The sequence below is a fragment of the Hibiscus syriacus genome, unplaced genomic scaffold (genome assembly GCF_006381635.1).
Source record: "Hibiscus syriacus cultivar Baekdansim isolate YM2019G1 unplaced genomic scaffold, ASM638163v2 tig00110198_pilon, whole genome shotgun sequence".
NCBI classification, from domain to species: Eukaryota; Viridiplantae; Streptophyta; class Magnoliopsida; order Malvales; family Malvaceae; genus Hibiscus; species Hibiscus syriacus.
In genome coordinates, this window is record NW_024062623.1 from 1,882,511 (window position 1) to 1,895,161 (window position 12,651).

General features: G+C 31.7%; 2 protein-coding genes across 3 annotated transcripts; one reads left to right on the forward strand and one right to left on the reverse strand.

Moving 5' to 3' along the window:
- The first annotated feature begins 937 nt into the window (after positions 1-937).
- Positions 938-1,908, forward strand: LOC120218655 (elongation of fatty acids protein 3-like). The gene has a single exon (XM_039215580.1). The coding sequence runs from the start codon at positions 994-996 to the stop codon at positions 1,906-1,908; it is 915 nt and encodes a 304-aa protein (XP_039071511.1). The 5' UTR covers positions 938-993.
- A 4,176-nt stretch (positions 1,909-6,084) lies between these two features.
- LOC120218623 lies at positions 6,085-8,768 on the reverse strand. Of its 2 annotated transcripts, none has more exons than XM_039215556.1 (7): positions 8,639-8,768; positions 8,334-8,543; positions 7,383-7,509; positions 6,818-6,957; positions 6,627-6,686; positions 6,476-6,544; positions 6,085-6,391 (listed from the first exon to the last, which is right to left on the reverse strand). In XM_039215556.1, the coding sequence occupies exons 1-7, from the start codon at positions 8,654-8,656 to the stop codon at positions 6,320-6,322; spliced, it is 696 nt and encodes a 231-aa protein (XP_039071487.1). In that variant the 5' UTR covers positions 8,657-8,768; the 3' UTR covers positions 6,085-6,319. The 2 variants fall into 2 exon arrangements, with proteins under 2 accessions (XP_039071487.1, XP_039071486.1); XM_039215555.1 differs by having other exon boundaries at positions 6,086-6,391; positions 6,627-6,689; positions 8,639-8,767.
- Between the last annotated feature and the right edge of the window lie 3,883 nt (positions 8,769-12,651).

Sequence of the window (12,651 nt, forward strand, 5' to 3'; positions counted from 1 at the left end):
AAACATGAACAATAAATTTTCATCAAATCCAAACAAAAACAAAATGGAACATAGTTTGTATAGTCTTGTGCACTATGTTTGTGATACATTTTTCAAGCGAATAGATGCATCATGTATAGTCTTGTAAACCAAATATAATCTTCGAATCTTCATCAACAAACCATCACTTCTCAAAAGTCCTCTCCATCCTAGTATCAATAGGGATAAACCAATATTAAAAAATTAGACATATTTTCAATGGGATAAAAGTCAGAATTAAGAGAATAAGAATATTTACAATCATCCGTTTATTTTTTTAATATATATATATATATGGATGGATGGATATATTAATGGGTGGATGGATGCCGCGGGTGATGGGTAAAAAAAAAATTCATCCATATCCGACCCGACCCATCACCCGATCCATCCATCACCCGCCAATCATCCGTTTCACAACGGGTTTTCATCCATTTATTCGGGGCGGGTGGGTGGATAATCCACTCACCCATGGATAATTGCCAGCCTAATTTTATCATATCTTAGTCAACAAATTACTATCCAACTTAGACTGCCGCCAATTTTTTAACTGAAAATGACGAGTTTGGAACATATGAATATTCAGATGACCATTTTGTAATTTTTAATAGTCAGAAGACTCAACAAAGTAACATCCTATAGTCAAGAGACTATTTTGTAACTTTTTAATGATTGATGAACTCAAAAAAGTAATGTCCTGTAGTTGGGGGATCATTTGTCTACTTTACCCTTAATTTTAAAAAATACACGTCGGAACATGGAAGCTTCCATAAGATATTCAAAATCTGGATCTCCCAAGCAGTGTCTGTCTAACTCAAATGTTGAAATAGGCGGAGCCGTCCTTCAATTTTTAACTCCTAATTCAAACTTCCAACTTTCGTTCCCATTCAAAATATAAGTAAAACAAAAACACCTTCAAATTACCACTATAAATATATATATCATTTTTCAGTTTGATTCTGATGTAACATAGGAATGATCATAATGCAATCCGTGAAATACTACCTATCAGAGCATCCGTCCGTCGTCAACTTCCGGTGGAGCAACACCCAAACGTTTGGCTCCACCTGGTCCTTCCTCTTCTCCTCCATCTCCATCTACGTCGTCGCCGCCACCACCCTCCATACCTTCCTCTCTCTCATCCTCCCCAAACGTCGACGTGTTCCGCTCGGCCCAATCCCAGCCATCCACAGCCTCTGTATCTCGTTAATCTCCGCAGTCATCTTTGTCGGCATCCTCCTATCTTCCGCGGCCGACATCCGCGACACCCGATGGTTCTGGCGTCGTACCAGAACCATAACCACCCCATTCCAATGGTTCCTCTGCTTCCCACTCGGAACGCGCCCTTCTGGTCGCGTCTTCTTCTGGTCCTACGTATTTTACCTCTCCCGTTTCCTCCACCTCCTCCGAACATTCTTCACCATCCTCTGTCGCCGTAAATTAACTTTCTTCCATCTTTTCAACCAATCAATTCTCTTATTCATGTCTTTTCTATGGCTGGAATTCTCTCAGTCGTTTCAAGTCTTGGCTATCTTATTGGCCACTTTGTTGTACTCGGTGGTGTATGGGTTCCGATTCTGGACGGCGATCGGGCTCCCGAGCAGCGCCTGCTTCTCTTTCGTTCTGAATTTCCAGGTGGTGCTTTTGGGGCTCAATTTAATCTGCCATTTCGGAGTAATTTTTCTGCATTTTGTGAAAGGTGGGTGCAATGGAATGGGAGCTTGGTGTTTCAACTCTGTTCTCAATGGCGTAATTCTTTGTCTCTTCCTCGATTTCTACTTCAAGAGGCATTTGAGGAAGAGAACCCTTAGTGACATTAGTGGACACGGTAGTAGTTCAACTTCCGCTCGTTACCGCCGTCGCTCGGCGTCAGCAATGAAAAGTGATTGAATTTTGGGTAAACTACCTATTTGGTTACTCATCTATTACTTGGTTTCTGTTTTGGTCACTCAACTATTATTTTATCTCAAAATCATACTTAACATTACATTTTAATTTTGTTTTAGTCATCCGTCGTTGAAAAATTAACGGTGATAATGGTGTTTCACCATAAGGTAATGAGAAGTTAGTATTGAAAAATAATTAAAAAGTATCACATCAGCATAACCATTTAATGGTAGATGATCAAAACAGAACCAAAACGTAACGTTAAATATTATTTTTAAAAAATACCAGTTGGATGACCAAAACAAAAACTTAATAATAGCTCGATGACCAAATAGATAGTCTACCCTTGATTTCTTTTAACCATTTTTTTTCTTCGATAGAATATATTTTTGGGGGAAGGGAATCAATGTGTAAACATTTTGTTCAAATTGTAAATACGAATGGTCACATTGCAAATAGTATAAAGGAATCGTAACGTAAGGTGATGGTTAGTGTTTTGTTAATTTGTTTTTATTAATATCTATAACCATTAATTGTTTGCAATCAATGAAAATTAAATTCACGAACCTGAATTACATGTTTATAAATGGCATAATGAAACAAACTGGACCATTCTTTTTGGACGATAACATGGTCTTTATGGGTGAAACGGAATTAAAAACATAATTTATCCAGTAAAGGATCCAGAAATTTAAAAATAAGATCCAAAATTTTAATATTCCTTTTCTTTAAGAAAACCAGTATGAAATTTTGCTTCCTTTTTTCTCTCATTCCCTTAACATATGAAACTAAATTTAATAATTTATCTAAAATAATAGGTATGCATTTAGTCTCACAAGGGTCAAGTGTATCCACCTCTGATTTGATCCCAATAACATCGAAAGATACGATCTTGGAAAAATGAAAAAAGATATCTAATGAAAAACTAGTAACAATTAAAATATATAATAGTGAAACAATCAAACTACATATTCATCCTACTATAACATATTGATAAATTGTTAGCTCGGGATTAGAGAGTCTCAACTAAGCATATACCAAGAGAAGGAAATAGGATGGCAGATACGCTAGCCAAACTCAAGTGAGACTACATAATTTCACACAGCCACCTAGCATAGATTACTCTCATATTTAGTTTCTTCTCTTATTCCAACAAAAAACAATGCATTTCAAAATTCTAGTAATGTAAAAAAAAAATTCATCCTAAGACACCTTAATAAAGTTAATAAAATTTTTGAAATCCGATTCAATTGATTGAATAATTGTTTTTTATTATTATTTTAAGAATTCTTAATGAATCCGTATGTCAAAAAAACAATGAATTCTTAATAAATCACATAATTTTAAATTTCATCTCATAATTTCAACCAATCATAACATGAATCTTTAATTTAACGAATTAATTTGATGGAATTCTGACGAGTAATTTGAATTGGATGGAATGTGAGAAGCGGTAGTTGTGGTGGCGCACAATGAATCCATCCTATAATAGTTGAAAGTGAATGCAGTGTTTCAACTTTAAACTACAAATTTAAGATAATGTGGGACTATATATAGCTGCGCACCTCCTCCATTGCATGTACTGCCAAGGACTACGGCTAATTTAATACTAATTTATAAGGTTTATAAACGAACCGAATGTTCATCAAATCATTTGTGAATAGTTTGGTTGAAAGTTCGTTTATTTATTAAACGAAATAATTTGAACATGATTTTTCGTTTGTTTAATTAAATGAACAAACACAAATAAAATGTTCGTTCGTTCATTAAATTAAATTTATATTTATGCTTGATTATTTATATTCTTTTAAGAACTTTTCCTTGATTTAAAAGAAAATTATATTTTATGTTCGTTTGTATTAGTTTATCCATGGACGGATCTGTATACCAAAATTTTTGGTTTAATAGCATTTTAGGTCCTTATCAATTTAAATTTAAGAAAAATTAAACTTTTTCCTTTAATTTTTTAGATTAAATGCATAATAAATCTTTATTATTTTCAACTTAATTACTTTGTCCCTCCCAAGATTTGATCCTGACTTTGTCTCTATATTTATCATTTAAAAAACAAACATAAACGAATACAAATAAATTATATTATTTAATAAATAAATACAAATAATAAATGTATACGTATTTATTCATTTATTTAATTAAAAACAAATAACGAATATGAACATACCCCAGTTGATTTTCGTTCCGTTTTTGTTCCGTTTGTTTACATGTAGGTAATTTATGAAAAGTATGCACAAATTCAGCAACCGACTTTATTAGAATGGCTAAATTTCTTTACCATGAAAAGCTCTGGTGGGGCACACAAATTCAACTGCATACTTACTGCTTACCCTTTGATAGGCCTTGTGTTGGTTTAGTTTCAAAAAACAACTGCCTCCTTTATTACTAACATTGGGTTTTTATTAAGTAGGGATTCTTTTAAAATTGAAAATTAAAACAAAAAGGTTCCATTTGAGTAAAATTTACTGTAATCCTAGCTGTAATGACAAAAAATAAGCTTATAATTGAGGATTATCAATACCCAAAACTTTGTATCCTATAATCCAATTATATCATCTATTTTCACTTACTTAATAATCTCAAATCCATGTAAAATTAAACAAGTTTTACACTGTATAAGTAGATTCTAACTCTATATATATTGTTATATGTATTAATCTCATCTAGTAAATTTTAATAGTTTGAGATGATTATAAAATAATATTTTTTAAAAAATCTATTAATCTATTGATAGTGTACACACATCTTATAAATATAACCGTCTAATTATCTAAATTTCGAAAAAAGAATGAATTTTATTTTTACCGCTAACACCCTTAATAAATTTCTTATAATAAAGTTTGAATATACAAGAATCTAAAAAGGATCTCGTTCTAGGTAGGGTTAATGTTAAACATAGCAAGTCGATGATAATTAGATGATATACTTCTAACAATTGTATGCTTAACATATAGAGCGTTGTCGAGTCACATCAGATTCCATAACATGACAGAAGTCATCTCATCACAATGAAATACATGAGCACGAGACGTATCATTATACAACTATCAGCTGCCTGTGCAAGACATTTTCCGAGGGGGCTATATTAAGTTGTTTTAATTTTTTTTAATTTTGATTTATTCGAATTGAGATGATTAAAATATTTGAGTCAATACAAAATTTGAATTTAAATTTATAAAATTTAAATTTTAAATATTTTAAAATAATATTTTGAGATGATTTTAAGGTTACTTTTTTCAAATTTTTTCATTTTAAGTTTACTTTGACCACATTTAAATTAATTTTTTTCTATTGATTTTTTTTTCAATTTAGTCCATTAACTTTGCATGATTTTTTCTTTTCTTCAATTCATTTTTTGTTTCAAGTAATTTTTGATCAAATTTGAACCATATGTTTCTCTCTTCTATCACATTGCTATGCAACTCCAATCCAAAATATTGGGGGGGGGGGAATTCCCCAATTGCAAATTTTGCAAATACTTCCTTATTATAAAAACAATTTATTTTTTTCAAATTTAGGCTCTTACTTTTATATTTTACTTATTTTGGTCCCTCAATTGCAAATTTTGCAAATACTTTCTTCCGGTTAATATTCATCGACACATTTATACTCACATCAATATTGTCCTCAAAATCCTTTCTTTAAAAAAACATTATAAATATACTATAATTTTATATGGTATCTAATTTATTACATAACATTATAATTTTTTTATAAAATAACATCACAAGTTTTACTTACACGTGTAAAGAAGAATATGAAGAAACATATATATATTATAACTTGAGAAAGTTGTTTGAATTTGAACCAATCTGTATCATAATATTATAAACAACGACAATTCAATTTGAACGAAAACTTGAATTCCAAATAAATTTTGAATGAAAAAATAAAACTCATCAACTCGGTTAATCCAAAATTACTTTACTCCACTCGACATAATTGAATATTCACCCTAATCAAAATTCTCTGTTCCTGTTTTATCCATTCTCTCATATATAGACTCATGTTTAGCAGATATCTATCAGCTTAATCCCCAACTCAAAAGAAATATGAAGGAAAACCAATAAAGTAGACAAGGGAAGAATACATACATTTTAAGAAATCCACTTCACCAAGTACAGTGAACCAAGCATAAGAAAGGATTTCTTGAGAGGTCTCTTAACCAAGTTTTTACATCATATCTACATATAACTACCCTACCAAAAAGGAAGAAATGACCTCTATCGCTTCAATTAGATCTTAACCTACTAAACAGCTCGAGTACTGGAAAGATAAACAAGCCACGAATACATACATATTATCGATATCGCTAACAAGTGAAGAGGATATTAGGATAACGACTTTCTGTTAGCACTGACAACCGAGCTCGAAACCCATCAGAACATTCTTATCCTGGTCATTTGCAAACCGTCTTCAATCTCTTTGCAGCCTGAACAAATCCCACAATGACCTGCAGCTCATCCATTTGCTACAACAACAGACGCCAAATTATATCATGTATTTAGAATCTGGCCAGAAACCGTCGAATGTCATTCTTGTTCGAAAGGTTTACCTGTGACACGAAATGCCTTTGAACAACGTCGACTAGTTGCTCTTTCGATGGATTGGGGATGGCATCCACCTAGCATTAGCATAAACAATGACATTTAAACAACTTTTTTCTTTTGTTATAAATGTGCCTATTTCTTGTGCCAAGAACTTACAAGATTGAAGTGTCTCCAATATCTCCATAAAGCAGATATCTCGAGTTTGCTGAGGTCGACCTTCTACAGGGGAGATTAATGGAAAAACACAACCCCAATTATTCCAATAATAGATAGCTAACGTAATTGCACAATAAGACAAAAGAACTTACGTAAAAACCGAATACAAGTTCGATAAAATCATTATTTACCGTGGATCCGATAGTAGTGGAAACAGACCCCTTAGACTGCGAGTCACAAGAAAGTGACCTGCTCATATTCTTGTGAGAAGAACCAGTCGGTTTATGTGTTCTATGCCTCGATCTGTGGCACTTGTGAGTGTCATCAGATACTGGAAATTGAGACATAAAACATTCAGGATTAAAGAGAAAAAAAAAAGCACGGTGGGACCGATATAAAGATAAAGCAATGAAACATTGAAGCTTTTAGGAATAGCAAAAGTTAAAGTGAAGACACAAAGGATCCTATGTTCCAAGCTCAAGTACATTTCACTAAAAAGAAATTATCATACACCAGATGGTTAATCACAAAGTTAAGTATCATTAGAGATCAAAAGTCACTGAGAATGATAAGCATAACACTTCCTCCCAAGACAAAGAGGTCTTAGACACAACACAGCAAATGAGATTATCAGAAGTGCATACGAAAAAGACAATCAAGACTATTGTTGTTGGTTTGACATGGGCACATGGCTTTGCAGTTCGACAGTATAGACAACTAAATTAGGAGGCTGATGCATTTTCTGAAGGAACTCACCCATGTCGGATCCATTACACTGCATGTTTTCGAATTCAAGATCCCCGTCGTCTTCATTGCCAGTAGGTGCTTCAATTACGCTGAGTGCATTTCTCTGTAGCTTTACTTCTATGCCATTAGTAAGAACCTGTGGTTTTTATTAATTAGATAAACAAATATCACTATCAGCTACACAGTAAACAAATGCCTATCTACCATAATATGCTAAATAAAATAAAATCTGGTCTTGAATACATATAATTCAAAGGTAAATCTATGAATTTGTCAAAAGAAATCAGAAATAATAAGAAAAGATAGGAAATTACTGGAGAGAAAAATCAACATCAAAATATGATCATTTCCAGCAAACTATGAATTAATGGCATAGTAAATCATCCGAAACACAAACGAAAGTTACAAAAATGGGGAAAGAAAGAAGAAAAAAAGCAGGGATTTTCTTAAAAACCAAGGAAGCAAAAGCATAACTCAATTCCAAAAGCAGCATCAAAACAATTTACAGTAGATTAGAAACAATTTTTTTTTAAAAAAATACCAAAATTCCTGAAAAATCAAAATTTATTGTGAAAATCCAGAATAGCAATCATACATTTACTAAACCAATTGGAAATTCAAGATCCATAGTGTAAAACTTACATGCAATCAAAACCCACTTCCAAGACCTCAAATTTGCAACTTGAGGCCAGTAAAAAAACCCATTGTTTTTAATTGATAGAAATATAGGAATTAAATTTGCAGTTTTAGTATAAAAAATTTGTTAAAAACAGGACAGCAGTTTAGTAATTGAAAATCTCAAATTGAATCCACATTAAATTAAAAAAAAAATAATTTGAATTTACTTAATCTTGAAAATATAAACATTATAAACCAGGAAATTAAGAGCAGCCAGTTTCCAGATCAAACCGCAAAACCCTTTTTTATACCAAAACTGAAAAAAAAATTCCAAAGAATTACCAGCCAATGCCACCCTCCAAGCCCAACAGCCTTCTTGACCACGCCTTGAAGACCAACAAGAACCGATTTAGTACGGTTATTCCCGGTTACAACCACTTTAGTATGACGTGGCAGCACCGAGAGCTCTTCTTCGCTACTGTCTCCGCAACTCTGTAACTGCGAGAAACCACAGCCATTGGCGGAACTCTCCATTGCCTCCAACATTAGTTTCTCCAGCAACAGCAACAACAACAAAGCCCCAACTCAGTGAGTCAACCAGGTGGGTCAAACTCAGTAAAAATTCCAAAGCCAAGGATCAAAATTACATCGGATCGGAAGATCATGCATTGGTGAATACGTATAATCGGTTTTCGTAAGCAGGGGAGAGAAATTAAGGCGAAATTTGGGAATTTAGTGGAAGAGAAAACACAGGTTAGAGAGAGAGAGAAAAAAAAACAAAAATCAGAGCAGTTGTTTTTCTAGGGAGAGAAAGACTGTTTTTTTTTATTGGCTGGTGTCGCTAGGAATCCCGACAAAACGAATGGACGAATCAGATGATCCCACGTAGGGATGTGAGAGCTTTCTCATCAATCATGCGTTACAGACAGAGGAGAGAGTCGAATTCTCTGATATAGCAGTAGCACCAGATTCTACCTTTTGGCTTTACGTTATTTCTTAATACTAGTAAAAGTATTTAAGAATTTCTTTGAAAATTTAACTAGTTCAATTATGATTGCAAATGTACCAAGTACTCACTTTTAATTATTTTAGGATAAACCAAACGTTTAGTATTTAAAATATTATTTTTATTCTATTTTGGTACCCAAACTTTATTTTTTTTCAAAATCATATTTAATATTTAGTTTAAGTTTCAATTTAGTATCCGCCATTAAAAATTTAATAATGATATTGACTTGTCACCATAAAGTAATGTCACGTCATCAGTAAATAAATGCCATGTTAGTTCCTCCTCATGCATATGTTATATCAACTTCATTTATGATTTTGTTTGCATTGTATATTTGATTTTATAAAAAAAATTAAGGTAATTTTATTTTATTAGAAGATTAACAATATAGTCTCTTAAATATGAAAGTACATTCTTCGTTAGTTTTTTGAATTAGGATGTCTTTTTTTAAAAAAAATAGATGGAATAAATTATACCGTTTAATTTTAAAAGCACTCAACAAATTTTTATATTTAAATAAAATTTACTCTTTTAAAAGTTTCATTCGTAATGGATCGTAAATTAAATTTAAACTCAAATTTGTAAAATTAACGATTAAGACAACATGTAATCAACTAGATATTCCTTTTTAATTTTACATTGTACTAATTCTTCTACACACGTAACTGACTCTTAAATTCGTTTTGTTTTTGTTATTTGATTTTTAAGTGTATATTTTAAAAATTTATCATTTAAAAGAGTTTTCAAAAATATTCTTTTTAAAACGTGATTTTATAAATATTCGATCATATTTAATGTCAAATGATTTATGATGATTGATTTTTTATTTTTTCGAGTTTTAAAATAAATATATGAATGTGCGCATTTTCAAAAAAAAAATCGTCAAACTTAAAAACCATTTGGACGTATAAACTACAATTTCTAGTAGTCTAAACCCGTGTTAAGATAAATTGAACATAAATAAACACGTAAACAGAATTCAATCTTTGGTAAAAGTAAAGTTTATATATGTTAAATATTTTTATTTGGATAAACTACAAATATGATCACTCATGTTTGAGTAAATTTTTATCTTTTCCACTTGAATTTCAAAAGTAACAAATTGATCACTAACATTATCGATTTGTAATAAAATTATCACTCCACTGTTATCCTCGTTAAATTGATGATATGGCAACGTTAACAAAAAGTTTAATATTTAGTTTTACTCATTAACTACTACTAAAATATCAAATAAGTCCTTATTTAATGATTTTATATATAATTTACCCCAAAAACTTTCTAATTTTTAATATTTTTCAAACACCCCACCACCTTTGATATTCTCTCATATCACTTTATTTTGTCATCTCAAAAAAATATAAAAGCAAAAACCACCTTGAATCTTGAAGAATATGATACAATATCTATACGTACATGTATGCAAATGCAAACAACGTAGAGTTGCATATAGAACAAATTAATATGGTGAGATTGTTTAAGGGTATTCATCATTAGTAGTATCATTTGTCATTTTGGTAAAAGAAACCATAGTTTTTTTTTACTTATTAATGCATGCATGCATGTATGCATGTATGCATGTATGCATGTATGCATGTATAAAACTTAAAGGATTAGACTTTGGTGTTTCAAAGTTCTAAAAATCATGAAAAATACTATAAAACTTAGAATTAATAATATTTTAATTTAGGGTTTCTAATTACTCCCCTCAAAATTAAAGTTTATGGACTAAGAACACATGCGTTTAAAACTCAATGAAATTAATATTAAAAGAGATCTAGAATCATGAGGTTACCAAATATGTAATTGGATTTAAAAATCAATAGATAGATTTCAAGTAATTTAACTCGGAATGCTATGGAGGCTTTATGAAGGTTTATCAATGGTGTAAATGATAAAGGTAGAAGATCAACAAATGACTCTCTTTCTTCCCTAAAAGTTGGCGTGAAACCCCTATCAAATGTACCAAATTATTCTTTTAATTTAGTAAAGAAATTAGCTTAAAAATCTATTATAGAGATACTTGGATGATGAATCATCCTTTTTGAATTTGGGTAAATTATAGTTTTTATCCGTATACTTATACATGCACATCGGCTTCAAAGCTTTACTTGCGTTTCAAGCTACTAAATTCATAATTCTTGCATTTTCATTCTTAATAAAAAAAACTTCAAATTTAGACTTTAATAATTCAAAACTATTTTAAACTTAATTTGAATACTGAAAAGTAAATATTGAACATCGGGAATCGAAAAATTTACTAGACTGATTTTAAAAGTGTAATAACTCAAATGCTTCGCGTTCTTTCACTGGTTTATTATTTTCTTGGGATGCCTCTACTCCTTCAGCCACGATGGCTTTCCCCTTCATATCTGAATTGGCTCTCTCAATTGTTTTACTAGTCTTAGGAGAATTACATCTCCCACTTCGTGTTATAAGCCCAATTTCATGTTACCCAGTTGTTACAGGGGGAGTGGTTACATTACAAGCATAGTTTCATGGTACATGCTTGTTATCCTTACTGTCATTACTATATTTAGTGTTAATCTTTCGACTGCCCTGGATTTGGGAATAATCACCAAGGGACAACTTATGCTACATCTATTCTTAAGTCTCCTAAAAAAATTGTATTATTTGAACAAAAATGGAATTGGATTAGTATTGAAATATAATATTTATTTGATACGAATATATTGTAACATTTTAATTTTTTTTATATACTTGTTCATGGGGTAACTGAAATATGGTAGATTGTGACAGTTCACCCTAACTAAATTGGACAAAGATCACAGTGCAAGGCATTTTGAGGTCATAGAGGTGAATTAACAGAGGATGGATGATAAGTGGTTTGGTTTTCTGTTTTGCATACCCCTTGCATGAAGCCTTTTTCTTTTATACTTTGGGTATGTTGCTCCTTCCTATGTGTCGTCCTAGACAAATGGGTCAAAGATTAGTAGTTGAAGTGAGTTTAAATCGCTTCAATGGCCTTGGTGCACTTGCCCTAAAACCAAGTATCTAAATAGTGGTTGAGGTCGCGTTTATCGCAATTGCGAACAAAGCAGATGCTAATGTGGGTATCACAGTCGTACAATAACGATCTCAGACGACACCTTTACCGCTATATAACGCTCTCTATTCCAAAGTAGACCACTATTTAAATTCCTGCCTGGAACCGAGCTCGTTAGTGAAGGTCGCATCTATGAGTCACCAGACACAAGTTATGTGGAAAACAAACCCTGTGCGGTCTAGGACGGAGGAGTTGAGATATATTACAGAGGCATATATCAGAGGAATCCTCTGGAGGTATATTTCATAGACATATGGTGGAGGGTATAACAACACTTACAGAGTATTATACTCCTAGTTCTACAATCATTTGGATATGGCTCAAAAGTAATATAGGTATTAGATACAGAAACTTTAAGCAAAATGAAAAACCCAAAAGTAACATATGCTATGATATAAACATTTCATCTTTTAGCCACTAAGTCTTACATTGTCAAAGGCAAAAATAATTAAAACTACTGATGAAAGCGCTCATAGAAGGAGAACCTTAAACTATTTCTACCTAATTTAAGAGGAAAAAGAGATTTTTTTTTCTTTCAATGTTATAACTTATAACAGTTTCAACAATAGTTACAACAACGCCAA